This window comes from Callithrix jacchus, chromosome 17 (assembly GCF_049354715.1).
Source record: "Callithrix jacchus isolate 240 chromosome 17, calJac240_pri, whole genome shotgun sequence".
NCBI classification, from domain to species: domain Eukaryota; kingdom Metazoa; phylum Chordata; class Mammalia; order Primates; family Cebidae; genus Callithrix; species Callithrix jacchus.
This window is the reverse complement of record NC_133518.1, coordinates 17,173,035-17,188,266: the sequence shown is the minus strand read 5'-3', so window position 1 is coordinate 17,188,266 and position 15,232 is coordinate 17,173,035. Positions and strand designations below refer to the sequence as shown.

Sequence of the window (15,232 nt, the reverse complement as noted above, 5' to 3'; positions counted from 1 at the left end):
GACACATAATATATTGATGACATTGCACATAACACATTACTTTAGACAGGGATTGGACATCATTTATTCTCCTAACCCTTGAATTTGCAATTCCTGTTCTGGAAATTTGTACTTTAAAAATAGCTAAAATACAGTAAAACAGTGAATGGAAAAGAAGGAAAGCCAAAGGCACTCACTGAAGGGCAAACAAGGAACTCACTGAGTAATTAAGACACATGGACGTAATGGAATGTTATGCAACCATGAAAATTACACATCTGAGCATCATGCAGCAATGTGGGAATTGAGCAATATAATAATATGTTCCAGAAGTAGGATCACCGCTCCATACACTCAGGAGGGATCTGTAAGCTATTACAACTGTGCAAAAGACGCCAATCTGGCCCCAGCGACCTCTCTGACTTGTCTTCCACTACCCACTTCCTCTCCATGTCTCCCATCCTGCTTCAGTACCCCGGACTTCCTGGCTTTCTCTCATTCTAGGCTCCGTCCTATCTGGGGCCTTTGCATGTGCAGTCCCTTTGCCTGAAGCGATTTCCACAAATACCTAAGTGGCTGGCTTTATTCATTCATTCATTCATTCATTCCACAAAGCTGATTTTATTCAGATTGCTGCTCAAATATCTCCAAATTGAAGACTTCTTTCCTCCACCCCATCTCCATCCCATCATTCTTTGTCTCCTTAGCCTGCATTATTTTTCTTCATATCACTTACCACCACCTGAAGTTATATCTGCATTTGGGTTTTTTCATGGCTGTATTTCTAACACTTAGAGCAGGGGTTACCACATAGTAAACACTCAATAAATATCTGTTGACTGCTGACTGACAGAACATAAATGCATACACATGAAGAAAAGACTGAAAAGAATCTTAAAGAACGATTATTTGTGTTATAATGAAAGGAAATTAGGTATTTTCCCTGAACCTTTCTGTAGTGTTACATTGCTTTCAGTCATTTAAAAGTGAAATTATGAATCATTTAAAGCATTTAAGCAACATAATAAATGCTTAGCACAGAAACTCAGAGTCAGAATCTTTAGTCTCAAAAGTCTTAAAGTCTTTAACCCAAAGATCACATTAGAGGAAAACTCTGAAAAATAAAGAAATACAGAGGCTGGGAAGGGTGTGTGTGTGTTCTGGGGGAGGTGGGGATGGTTAATGGGTGCAGAAAGAATAGTTAGAATATATAAGACCTACTGTTTGATAGCTCAACAGGGTGACTGCATTTATTCTTTGCATTACAAACAATCCAATTATGCTCTTTTAGTTATTTTTAACTGTGCAAATATTCTACATTTAAAAGTAACTAAAAGAGGCTGGGTGTGGTGGCTCACACCTTAATCCCAGCACTTTTGGAGGCTAAAGCGGGAGGATCATCTGAGGTCAGGAGTTCGAGACCAGCCTGGCCAACACGGTGAAACCCCATCTCTACTAAAAATACAAACATTAGCTGGGTGTGGTGGTGCACGCCTGTAATCCCAGCTACCTGGGAGGCGGAGCCAGGAGAATCACTTGAATCCGGGAAGCAGAGGTTGCAGTGAGCTGGGACACTCATAGCAACTCATTGCACTCCTGCCTAGGCAACAAGAGTGAAATCTGTCTCAAAATAAATAAATAAATAAAAACAACTAAAAGTATAATTGAATTGTTTGTAACACAAAAGATAAATGCTTGAGGGGATGGATACCTCGTTCTCCACAATGTGATTACTATGCATTGCATGACTGTATTGAAACAGCTCATGTACCCCATAAACATAGGTACTGACTATGCACCCAGAAAAATTAAAAATAAAAATGTTTTAAATCTGAAAGTAAAAACAAAACAAAACAAATACAACAGCAAAACACCAGCAGCCAGCAGCTTACCGGTGTCTGAGGTGGCTGTCTTCTGTATCCAGTCACCCGGTTGGGAATCGGTTATTTGAAGGTCATTTTTCTCTTCTCTGCTTTCGGCTTTGGAATCCCTGAGAAATTTGTTGACAAATGAAGTCTGGGACTTTGTTTCTCCTTCTGAGGAACTGTTCTTCCTTGTTTGACTCATGGTGAAATTGATGGCAGTATTTTCCAATAAGACATCTTCCTGTTGTTTTCTGTTTTCTAGGATTTCGAAGAAGAAAATAAGATTCTGTCAAGCCTGTGTTCAATCAAAATATCCTCCCCTACGTGAGTGCCCCCCCCCGTCCCTCCACCTTTCTCTATCTTTTTTTTTTTTGAGACAGAGTCTCACGCTGTCGCCAGGCACCAGGCTGGAGTGCAGTGGAGCAATCTCGGCTCACCGCAACCTCCGCCTCCCAAGTTCAAGCAATTCTCCTGCCTCAGCCTCCCGAGTAGCTGGGACTACAGGTGCGCACCACCACACCCAGCTAATTTTTGTACTTTCAGTAGAGACGGGGTTTCACCACGTTGGCCAGGATGGTCTCCATCTCTTGACCTCATGATCCGCCCGCCTCGGCCTCCCAAAGTGCTGGGATTATAGGCGTGAGCCACCGCGCCTGGCCCTCTATCTGTTTTTTATTGCTGGTAATGTTTAACATAAAAATAAGAATGATGTAACCCAAGATCCGGGAACCAACAGATGGTAACAGATACACATCCAGAGCCATATGAGTTTTTAACTTTGCCCCATTTCATTGTGAGAGATAAACCATTAAACATGACTTTGGCAAGTGCATCCAGTGTGTCAACACATCTTAGATTACAGCTGTCAATTAGAGTTACTTGAAAACTTAGCCTGCCTTTAAAAGGGGCTAGCCATTTGCAAAGCTGTCCCCAGAGGAGTTTGCACCTTCGAGTGACCCCCACCCCTTCCTTTGCACACCGGCTCCTTTTTCTCTTTGCATTTTCATACTTTCTCTTCCCCTAACCCTGCACCAGCACCCCACTGAAACATGTTGGCAGTAAAGAATTCATTCATTCTATAAATAATTTTAAAGAATCTACTGTGGGCCAGTTATGTTCTAAATGCAAAAGACTCAATGATGAATAAGACACAGCTCTTGTCTTTGATGGGATCTTAACCTGGTGGGAAGATGGACCTGTATGCCATTGATTGACAGGGACAAGAGCCAAGAGATGGGGGTGGTCAAGGAACCCCCAGGTAAACTAAGCATGCCTTGGAAAACAGACTTGGAACAGTGAGTGACATTGCCTGGGTTTGGGGAACTGAGAGTTAGCTTTTTAAGAGAGGGAAGAGCATCCCAGGCGGAAGAAAAGAGCAAGCTCAGAAGCTCCCAGGCAGGAAGGGCTGGAGGAGCATAGCGTTGGAGGTGGAAATGTGGGTCGGGGGGTGTGGAGGTTACAGATGAGGTCTGGTACGATTTGAAGCCAAAAAGGACTTATAAAGGTCAATCTATTAGAGATTTGCTTATACTTTATGGGAGGGTTAGTGATTTAAACTAAAGGAATACATAGAGGTCTTTGGGTTTGGTTTGGTTTTGTTTTAAGGTAGAGATGGGTTTTCACCATACTGGCCAAGCTGGTCTCAAATGTCTGGCCTCAAGTGATCCACTCACCTCGATCACCTCGACCTCCCAAAGTGTTGGGAATAAAGGTGTGAACGACTGAGCCCAATCGAGGTATTCTTGAAATTACAGCGTTCATGGTTTCCCCTCTACAAAATAGCTTTTTCTGTAATATTATGTTCCACAACGGTCCAAGAAACATTTTACACAGGGAATCCTAAAACTTGACCTTACAGAGCACACCTCCACTCCTGAAGGATGGAATGTTCCGTGCATGTGGAGCACTGCTTTGGAAGTCATAGCTGGGCATTCCATGTTTCTTTTAAAATTTTCCTTCCATGTTAGAGCAGGGCCCAGCCCTAGTTTATCCAGGAGCAGACAGCAGTGGAACTAGAATTGCCCCATGCCATGGCAGCACAGCTGACTAGTCTTGGGGGTTGGGTGGAAAAGAAGAAGGAAAGAGGGGCTAAGTCATAAATCCAAACCGGCAGCCCTGGCTGCCCCACCCTGATTCCACCATCACCCCAGGTCTTTCTCAGTTCCCTGCTCTTCTGGCCCCACCCAAGACTTACCTCCATGGTCATTTTCGGCCCATTTCACCGTTTGGAGATTTAGACAGGGCTATTCTCTGGGGAGCAAGCTCAGTAAATGGTTTTACTTTTTTATCCTCCCTGCAAATGCACTGACTCCAACTCCCCAAGTCCTGAGAAGACATTGCTGGAGGGTGCTCCAGGATGTGGTAATTTACCTAGGTGAAACCCCACCCAGCTTCTGAGGCCCAGCTGGTTCTCTGTGAGATTAGTGCACTAGGAACAGGGAAGCCAGGAAGGCAAGAAACACAGGAACCAAGGAACAGAAGAGGATGCAAAGAAGAGGCGAGGAACCCAGAGCTTTGGGAGGCTGAGGTGGGCAGATCACAAGGTCAGGAGATCGAGACCATCCTGGCCAACATAGTGAAACCCTGTCTCTACTAAAATAAAAAATTAGCCAGGCATGGTGGTGCGCGCCTGGCTACTCAGGAGGCTGAGGCAGGGGAATCGCTTGAACCCGGGAGGCAAAGGTTGTAGTGAGTCAAGATCAAGCCACTGCACTCCAGCCTGGGCGACAGAGCAAGAGAAGACAGAACGAGAGAGAGAGAGAGAAAGAGAGAGAGAAAAGGAAGGAAGGAGGGAAGAGAAGGAAAGAGAGAAAGAGAAGGAAAGAAGGAAAAAGAATGAGAAAGAAAGAAGGAAAGCAAGCAAGCAAGCAACCAGGAGGCTAACGAGGAAACAAGAAAGGACCATGCCCGAGGAGGGAAGACTTTTGAATTAAAAAGGGGGAAGCATCTGCACATTTCTTCATATATATAGTTAGGTACTAGGTTACCATGCACGTATTTAAAAGAGGAATAATTTTTTCTTCAGAATATATCTGGGAAATTCCTATTCATGTAAAAACTTTAATAAGCCTTCAGGCTTCCCATACCAATTCAAGCTTTAAAACCTTAGCTTCAATAAACCTTCCACTTCCTCCTTATCCCTGCACTGGACTTTATAAAGGTAATCCCTGGAAAAGGAATTTGGGAAAATTTGCAGATCACAACACAACCACCACACTACAGCAGCTAAAAACTAAGGGCTTGTTCATTCACCCAGAACAAAAAACATTCACTTAGGAGCTCTTAGGAGGCCAGGCGCGGTGGCTCCTGTAATCCCAGCACTTTGGGAGGCCGAGGTGGGCAGATCACCTGAGGTTAGGAGTTTCAGACCAACCTGACCAACATGGAGAAAGGCCGTCTCTACTAAAAATACAAAATTAGCCGGGCATGGTGGCGGACACCTGTAATCCCAGCTACTCAGGAGGCTGAGGCAGGAGAATCACTTGAACCCAGTAGGCGGAGGTTGAGGTGAGCTAAGATCCCGCCACTGCACTCCAGCCTGGGCAACAAGAGCAAACCTCTGTCTCAGAAAAAAAAAAAGCCCTTAGGAAAAAGAAATAACTGATATTTAAATTCAACTCCTCAGTATCAATTGAGCAGATATTTTCCATATTTACTGTTCTTAATAGGTAAGGTTGTTTGCCATGAAGCCCCGAGTAATACATGTTTGACATGTCATTTCTCTTGCATGTAAGCGGTTTTTATTTACTTTTGCAAAAGAAAGGAATACTTTTCCTTTCTTTTCAATCCTTAGGTTTGGGTTTAATACAATTAAACATTTTTTGAGAAATGCTTTTAAAGATCTTTCTTTCTTTTTTTTTTTTTTTCCTTTTTTTGAGATGGAATTTTGCTCTGTTGCCCAGGCTAGAATTCAGTAGCGAAATCTCAGCCCACTGCAACCTCTGCCTCCCGGGTCCAAGCGATTCTGTGACTCGGCCTCTCCTAAATAGCTGGGATTACAGGCGCCCACCACCACACCTGGCTAATTTTTGTATTTTTAATAGCAATGGGGTTTCACCATGTTAGCCAGGCTGGTCTCAAACTCCTGACCTCAGGTGGTCTGCCCGCCTCGGCCTCCCAAAGTGCTGGGATTATAGGTGTGAGCCACCACACCCAACCAGTCTTTCATTTTTTGATGTAATATTTCATATTTTCAATGTTGAATCATTCAATGTTGAGTGAATCATATATTCAATGTTGTTTGGCAAAGGGAGATGCATTTGTCTTTCTCCGCAGACTTACTTCATTAAAAAAGAAAGAAAATTCTGTTGCATGTTACAACACGAATGAATCTTGAGGACATTATGCAAAGTAATACAAGCCAGTCACAATAAGATAAATACTGTATGATACCTCTTCTATGAGGTATCTCAAGTAGTCAAATTCATGGAAACAGTAAGAATTGTGGTTGCCAGGGCTGGGGGGAGGGGAAGTAGGGAGTCATTTGATGGGTATAGAGTTCTAGTTTTGCAAGATGAAAATGTTCATCTTTGGCCGGGCGCGGTGGCTCATGCCTATAATCCCAGCACTTTAGGAGGCCGAGGCAGGTGGATCACGAGGTCAAGAGATCGAGACCATCCTGGTCAACATGGTGAAACCCCGTCTCTACTAAAAATACAAAAACTTAGCTGGGCATGGTGGCGCGTGCCTGTAATCCCAGCTACTCAGGAGGCTGAGGCAGGAGAATTGCCTGAACCCAGGAGGTGGAGGTTGCGGTGAGCCGAGATCGCACCATTGCACTCCAGCCTGGGTAACAAGAGCGAAACTCCGTCTCAAAAAAAAAGAAAATGTTCATCTTTGCACAACTTTGTGAATCTGTTGTACAACAGTGTGAATATATTTAACACTACTGAACTGTATACTTAAAAATGGTTAAGATGGTTAATTTTGTGTTGTGTGCTTTTTACCGCAATTACAATATTTTTAAGTGTATTTTTAAAAAGTGATTGAGGCTGGGCGCAGTGGCTCACTACGCCTGTAATCCCAGCACCTTGGGAGGGCAAGGCTGGCAGATCTCCCGAGCTCAGGAGTTCAAGATCACCCTAGGTAACATGATAAACTCCATCTCTACTAAAATACAAAAAAAAAATAATAATAATAACTGGGCATAGTGGTGCACTAGGTCCCAGCTACTAGGGTGACTGAGGCATGAGAATCTCTTGAGCCCAGGAGGTGGAGGTTGCAGTGAGCCAAGATCCCGCCACTGCATGCCAGCTTGGGCTACAGAGTAAGACTCCACCTCAAAAAAAAAAAAAAAAAAAGTGATTCAATGGACTAGAACTCCAAATATAAAGTTTTAAGACTACCTTAATCAATTTCTACTTTTATTTTCTTTCTTATATATCCACAAGTGTGACATGATTTTAGAAAATCCATGCCTAACTAATTCATCTATATATATATATGTATTTTTAATGGAGTCTCGCTCTGTTGCAAGGCTGGAGTGCAATGGTGTGATCTCAGCTCACTGCAACATGCGCCTCATGGATTCAAGCAATTCTCCTGCCTCAGCCTCCTGAGTAGCTGGGACTACACATGCATGCCACCATACTCAGCTAATTTTTATATTTTTAGTAGAGATGGGGTTTCACCATGTTGGCCAGGATGGTCTTGATCTCTTGACCTGGTGATCCACCCACCTCGGGCTCCCAACTAAATAGATTTTTAAGAAGCATAAAATTAAAATCCTAGGAAACTGAAAAAAGAAAGCTTCAGTCACTTAGTTCTAAGGCATTCTGGTGGCATGCAGTATGTCTGATGAGCTTAGTTCAGCCTTATTCAGAACTCTTGTCTTAAACAGGCATTATTGTAGATATATTCTAGTACTTTGGTTAATACTGCTGTTCTTAGTTAATTTAAGCAGAAAAGGAATTTATTAAAAGAATGATGTGGAAGTTCTACTAAAAGGATGGCAGAGGTAAATATGTGTTTACCTCCACTTCTCTGGAAACCCCACTTAATTAACAGGAGATTTTTTTTTTTAATTGTAAATCTGTAAGGATAAGGAGAACTAGATGTCAACACAACTTTGAAAACTAGCGAGCAAGAGGATGAGTTTAACTGACTTTAAAGTTAAGTGCCTGCTTGGATTGAGAGAACAAACTTTTCAAATGTCAGAATCCCAAAAAATCTCAGTAATTGACAGCACAAGGTAACTCTGAAGTTAGGAGAGGGGTGGGTAGGGCTGCACACAGGATGATTCGCGAAACATTTGTAAGAGGTTAAATTGTTAAATTCCATTTCTCGCTCCAGGTAGCCTCTACCCCATCACAGGATACGCAGATTTAGTCCCTCTGTTACATGTGAACCATGGTCTGCTGTGGCTCTCCGTCATTTGCCTTAAAATAGAGTTGCTCCTGGAGCTTTGCAGAATGGGCGTGCCTCACCATCAGTCACACACTTATGAACATCTGTGACCTGTAATGCCTTTACCAGGTATTAATAGGTGCAAAGAAATAGAACTCAAGGCCCTTGTCCTCAAGGAACTAACTCCCCAGCTGGGGAAACAAGATGTTAATTTCTTAAATATTACTTAAATTCATGGCTATATATTTTCAAACACAGTATCAATTTAAATACAGCGTCAGGCGATCTAAGAATTTCAGAAGTGAGAAAGCTTCACACAGCCCGTTACAGAGTCAGGGTCTACGGGGATGTGGGAGGCAAGCTGGCTTAAGGGTGGCAGGACTTGGGTTTTGGAAGCTGGATGGCCCTGCTGAGCCTGGGAGATCAGGGAGGAACAAGAGCACAACACGGATCGTGGAGCGAGAGCATCTGCCATGAGCAGCTGGGAGGAGGATGCCACAGAGCAGCAGGGGAGAGATGCTGAGAGCAGAGCACTCACCCAGCAGCCGCCTTCCCTTTGTCTTCGTCAGGTCATCTCACTTCTGACTTCGGGCTTTCCCCAGGTCATAACATAACCAGGCAGCTTAAATTCAAAATGCATTTTAAAACTTTTTTTTCCTTTCTCTTGGGTGTTAGTATATAACCTTGAAGCAAACTGCAGAAGCCTTTCCCCTTAGCCTTAAAATTGATTCCACTTCCGTCCCTTTCTCACCATATATACTCGGTTCACATTTATCTGACTGTGTGCCAGTATCTAATTGTGTTCTTTCTTGGAAATTCCAGGGGCTCATCTCAAGAAGGACAGACAGACCAAGGCGCTGGAGACCCAGGTATAAAGTTCCAGAGATGACGTCAAGGTGGCTAGTCAAAAACACAGCCATTGTTGAGATGAGGCCAGCCCGAGATCCAGTTGGACTGGGACCCAAGACAGCCACCAGAACCAGACGCCAGCCCGAGATCCAGTTGGACTGGGACCCAAGACAGCCACCAGAACCAGACGCCAGCCCGAGATCCAGTTGGACTGGGACCCAAGACAGCCACCAGAACCAGACGCACGGACACGGCACTCGGCACCACTGTTGCATGCCTTCCTTACCAAGTTTTCCTGTTTGAAACCCCTGCCTCCCCGCCCAACACCACAAAATTGAAGTGGTTGTTTTGGACGGGAATCCAGCCACTTCCCCTTTACTAATCTTGGTTAGTAAAATTCACTTTCTTTCTACCAGACCTTACCCCCCACCTTTTTTTTTTTTTGAGACAAGGTCTCCCTCTGTCACCCAGGCTGGAGTGTATGTAGTAGCATGATCTCAGCCCACTGCAACCAACCTCCACCTTTCTGGCTCAAGTAATGCTCTCGCCTCAGCCTCCCAAGTAACTGAGACTACTGACATGTGCCACCACACCCAGCTAATTTTTGTTGTTGTTATTTTTCTGTTTTTGTTTTGTTTTATTTTGTTTTGTTTTGTCTTTGAGACAGAGTCTCACACTGTCGCCCAGGCTGGAATGCAATGGCACGATCTCGGCTCACTGCAACCTCTGCCTCCTGGATTCAAGCGTTTCTCCTGCCTCAGCCTCCCAAGAAGCTTGGATTACAGGTGCCCACTACCATGCCCAGCTAATTTTTTGTATTTTTAGTAGAGACAGTTTCACTATGTTGGCCAGGCTGGCCTTGAACTCTTGTCCTCATGATTTACCTGCTTCAGCCTCACAAAGTGCTGGGATTACAGGTGTGAGCCACTGCACCCTGCCTAATTTTTGTATTTTTTGTAGAGATGAGATTTTGCTATGTTGCCCAGGCTGGTCTTGAACTCCTGAGCTCAAATCTTCTGCTCACCTTGGCCTCCCAGAGCACTGGGATTACAGGCGTGAGCCACTGCGACTGGCCTACCAGACCTTACTGTTGTTCACTGGACTGCAATCAGGGAGCATCTGAACCTACATTCCATTACAGTAACACTACCAGGGATTCCAGAGATTCTACGTCTTCCAGAAGTCCAGCATTTGGATTAATATTAGAATCCTACTGCATGCCAGCTGTCTTTCATGTCCCTTCTCACATTCTCAAAGCCCACCTTTTGCTCTGCGGTATACGGGATGAGATGACCAGCTGAAACAACCAGCTTTGCTCAGGTGTAAGCCACCAGCAGGCTCCGCTGAACCCAGGACGGCTCCTCCCTGCCGGAGCTGGTCTGCTGCCACCCGGAGGGAAGCTCAAGGGAGCTGCCCAAACATTTGACTCTGAGTGCAGGCCCGGAAGTGCCAGGCAGTTAGCATCCCTAGGCCAGACCTTGACCAATGGGAGACTTGGGGGTTGTGCAGCAGATACATGCTCCCCTCTTCTGTACTTTGGGCTGACAATTGTGAGGGCTTTTTACACATTTTCTCATGGGACCCCCAAAGAACATGAACCACCACTGCCCATTAGGAGTGACCCCCTTTCTAACACATTTCCTGAGCTGGCTTTTCCTCCTGTTTCATTCTTCCCTGTCCCCAAATAAACAAGTCTTCAAGCCCAAATGAAGACATTTTCTCCCCAAAGAAAACTGTTTAAACTTTTTCTTTTGAGACGGAGTTTCACTCTTGTTACCCAGGCTGGAGTGCAATGGCGCGATCTCGGCTCACCGCAACCTCCGCCTCCTGGGTTCAGGCAATTCTCCTGCCTCAGCCTCCTGAGTAGCTGGGATTACAGGCACATGCCACCATGCCCAGCTAATTTTTTGTATTTTTAGTAGAGACGGGGTTTCACCATGTTGACCAGGATGGTCTCGATCTCTTGACCTTGTGATCCACCCGCCTCGGCCTCCCAAAGTGCCAGGATTACAGGCTTGAGCCACCGCGCCCCGCCTTCTTTTCTTTTACTTTCTTCATTAAAGCACTTACCCTTTGTTTCAGGGTTAATTATTGAGTGAAGAAAAGGCTAATTCTAGTTCTGTACACATTAGTCACATATATCTTCTGCACTAAATTAATGGGATGAAATTAATCATGATTGAATGGAAACAGAAGAAATACAGAATAACTCGTGGAGTGTGAGAAAGGAGAGATTTTGCTCTGGTTTTTAATACATTTTATTTTTTCCGCACTGGGAAAATACGCAGTTAACCACAAGAACCAATGCGCAATCAAAACCTACTGAGTTTTTTGTTTCTTAACCAGGATTTATGTAATTTGTATATTAAATGAAGCTAGAATTTTCTGGCAGTGCGGCCACCACCAACTCCCAAATTCTGGCTAGAAGCGTATCATTTACACACAATAGTGAGTTTCTGCTACTTAATTACATTAAATTAATGCAGTGGTTTTGAGCTTGAGGGAAGACCGTGTTCTGCCCGGAAAGGCCTTTAATGACTGTGTTTGACCAGGAAAACAGTGGAAACTGTGTTGCCATTCAAGAAAAAATGTGGTCAGGGGCGGTATCATTTATTACTAAAGCAGTTCTAAGTGTTTGATTTAGTGGGTTGATTTTCAGAGCAGTCTGTGTCTTAATAAAGATTTTTTAAATCTAGTATTGATACATTCTTTAAGGCTTGGGAAACAAATACTAATTAAACATACAATGATCCTTGTCATCTTTGGCATATATCCATTTTTTTCAGCTTAACATTTTTGAGGCTTTAGCTACTTCATCTGGTAAATATTTTATAAACTATCTGGGAAAGTTGTTGACTGTCTTTCAGTGGTACTTGTTTAAAACAGGATAGATTTTCAGCTGAATGTGTGACTTCAGTGTGGTCCTTAAGACAGAGGATAAATGTATCTCTCAGAGAAGAAAGGCTGGCAGGCAAAGACACTTTCACTGAGGTCCTGGAATGGAAAACAATTTTCATAACAATACTAATATGTTACTTGCCTTATTTATTCTGATTCAATCATCACTTTATGGTGGAGTCTTCCAGAGGCTACATGACATGTGATGTTGAAACCACTCGAATTGTCCCATAGAACTGATGTTTATGGTTTCTTTGAATGACAGAAATTGATCCTCTTCCCAGTCTTAAAAATTGAGAAAGTTGCATTTGTCTTATCTGCGTTCCTTTCTCAGGAAACCAGCCAATGGGCCTGGCAGATAATAGCAAGGAACTGAAACTCACCAGATCACTGCCTCTGAATGATGTTTGCCTAACCAACCACCTGCTTCCTGCTGACCAACTCCTCTTCCTTGAGTCTCCTAATTCCTGTTCTCCTGCCTGCAGTTACATTTCTTCCCTGCTGTATAAACCTCTGGTTTTAGTGGATTAGGGAGATGGATTTGAGACTGAGCTCCCATCTCTGCTACAGGACCCAATTAAAGTCTTCTTTCAATAATAATTGTGCAGCGACTGGGTTTCTGTGTGCTGAGCAGCGGGACTTAGACTGAAATCCTGGTGTTTTGGTAACAGTGTCACAACAGATTGGATGAAGAAGTAGATAACAGGAGTCACCTATTTTATAAGCTAGACATAACAGAGATTAGCAAAAATGGAAAGCAATGCCACTTTTCTCATTTTTAAAGTTATTTTTTATTAAAAATGTTACTTATGTCAATATATAATGGGTTTACTATGAGTTGATATTTTTTAAATTTGTTTTAATTTCTAATGTAGTAGATATTGATAGACATACTTTTTTTTTGAGACAGGGTCCCACTTTGTCACCCAGGCTGGTGTGCAATGGTATGATCACTGCAGCCTCAACCTCTTGGGCTCAAGCAATCCTCCCTCCTCAGCCTCCCAAGTAGCTAGGACTACAGGCACACACCACCATGCCAAGCTAATGTTTTTGATGTTTTATAGAGATGGGGTCTCACTATGTTGCCCAGGCTGGTCTTGAACTCCTGAGCTCAAGTGATCCACTTGCCTTGGCCTCCCTAAGTGCTGGGGCTACAGGTATGAGCCACTGCACCTGGCCAACATACCTATTTAAAGAAAGGGTATTGTTTGTTTGTTGTCACTCAATACATTTTTAAGAGCAAAAGTGGATCCTGAGATCAAAAAGTTTAAGAATCACTGGTCTAAGGTAAACAGCAATGGCTTTGAATCGAGACAATCCTGACACTAGCCACCTCTCCACATGCCCCACCCCAGTGTGCACACATGCACACACTGTAAACACACACATACACACACACACCAAGCGCTTCCTCATCCCCTACTTAAGCAAAACATAAACAATGTAGTTTCACAAGTAAATATCTATTGACCCAACAACGCAATTGAAAGAAAAAATTCCCCAACTGAGTAATTACAATGGACCGAATGCCTATATCCCTCCAACGTTCATATGTTGAAATCCTAACCCCTAAGGCAATGGTATTTGAAAATAGGATCTTTGCCTTCATTAATGGAATTAGTGTCTTTAAAATAAGTCTCAGAGAGGTCACTAATTTCTTTCCTATGTTTAAAGACACAGAATACCTTTTGTTACTGTAAAGGGGTAGGTTATATGTATTCACATGTATTTATATAGGCATAAAATACCTCTAAAAAATATACAAGAAAGCAGTAACACTGATGGCCTTTGAGGGCAGAAGTTGGGAGTTGAAGTAAAGAAAAGAAGGAAGATCTTGGAATTTTGAACCATGTGAAGCTCTCGGAACTTGGAGTATATACTCAAAGATAAAATACAAATTTTAAAAAGCCAACACAAATTTGCCTTCTTTCCAGAGTATCCGCAGATGCTCATCCAGATCCACAGAGCCCAGCTGACGTTTGACGGTTGTATCGTTTTTCATGGAACTCATCTCTCTCTACCACATTGGAAGTTCTTTGAATGAAATGACCACCTGCATACTTAGACGTCTTAGAGCTCCCTGTTTTACTTAACACAGTACTGGGCATAAAGCAAATGCCCAATAAAACGAGTTTATTAACTGATAAGCTTACTCCCAAGGGACTGAAATCCTGGCGCCGAGCCAACTCTCCTTAGCAAGTTGCCTTTTGGGATGAAAAATGTGGCACGTTCTGATCAGCACAGGAGATATACACACACACAAACCTCGTTTTAAAACATTCGATATTTTATATTGGAAAAAAATAACAGAAGCAGTCGTCGCAGAAAAGGTAAATTATTTGCTGGACTCTCTACAAGTATTTTATGGTTTGGAACCATTTTTACTTGTTGGCATAACAAGTAAAGAGCATGGTGATCTTGCCAACACTGGGGCCTCTAAGAACTTCATCCAGTTGGGAAATCAAAGGAACTGGAAGATTTTTCGTAGTCATGTAATTTATTTGTCTCCTTTTTTGGATACACTGGAGATGCTGAATGTTTGCAGAACTGTCATTTAGAATTCCAAGGTGTTGTATACATGAAGCAGTAGCAGTAACATGTCAGCATCACATGATTGAGGATCCCTCCGGCCTTCCTTTCAGGTGAGGATGACTGTGGAAACATAAAGGCTCTTTAGGTTTCAGCTTGGGCCCTTTGTTTCCAATCCTGAGAACTAAACTTTTGTAATAAATCTCTACTATAGATCCTAAAATTGGTACATTTATTTCTTTATTTATTTATTATTTGTTTTTTAGAGACAGGCAGAGTCTTGGTTTGTTTTGCAGGGTGGACTTGAACTCCTGGACTCAAGGGATCCTCCAACCTCAGCCTCCTGAGTAGCTGTGACTGTAGGCACATGCCACAGCACCTGGTTCAAATTTTGTACTGAGTAAAAGGTAGTTGGCATCACAAAAACAGCATATGCTTGCATAGAAAGTAAATCAGTAGGTGAAATGATTTCCCATCATTTGAAGAGCCTGTCACCCAAAAGTTGCAAAGTGTCCCGGCCTGGGTCCCTCCAGTCAGGGTGGCAACACTACTGATTCACACAAAATGTCATCAACAAGATGCTCTATTTCCCAGGCCTATTTTCATTCTTATAAGGTCAACAGTGCTTAACTCAAATAACTCACTACTGGAGGGTAAAATTTCAGATGATGAACCATTTAGAATTTTCTACTTTCTCTGAAAGATTATCCACTAAGTTTCCTCTGGCTCTTTACTTTCTTTAGTACAACTGCAAATTCAATGATGAA

The 15,232-nt window shown here is 43.1% G+C and overlaps 2 protein-coding genes across 3 annotated transcripts in view; one reads left to right on the top strand and one right to left on the bottom strand.

Moving 5' to 3' along the window:
• Positions 1-4,185, bottom strand: part of LRRC31 (leucine rich repeat containing 31) — a 29,563-nt gene extending 25,378 nt beyond the window's left edge. Inside the window, exons 1-2 of one of the 2 annotated variants that reach the window (XM_054247155.2) lie at positions 4,039-4,185; positions 1,872-2,102 (exon numbers count right to left, since the gene is read on the bottom strand). In XM_054247155.2, coding sequence (XP_054103130.2) covers positions 1,872-2,046 — 175 coding nt within the window. In that variant the 5' untranslated portion in view covers positions 2,047-2,102; positions 4,039-4,185. Of the gene's footprint in view, positions 1-1,871; positions 2,472-4,038 lie in introns of those variants that run through there. The other variant, XM_035278564.3, reaches the window with a different exon arrangement.
• Positions 1-11,797, top strand: part of LRRIQ4 (leucine rich repeats and IQ motif containing 4) — a 62,329-nt gene extending 50,532 nt beyond the window's left edge. Inside the window, exons 8-11 of the transcript XR_013528435.1 lie at positions 2,107-2,168; positions 8,136-8,318; positions 9,012-9,425; positions 9,706-11,797. The gene's annotated coding sequence lies outside the window, so the exon portion shown is untranslated. The remainder of the gene's footprint in view (positions 1-2,106; positions 2,169-8,135; positions 8,319-9,011; positions 9,426-9,705) is intronic.
• The last annotated feature ends 3,435 nt before the right edge of the window (positions 11,798-15,232 follow it).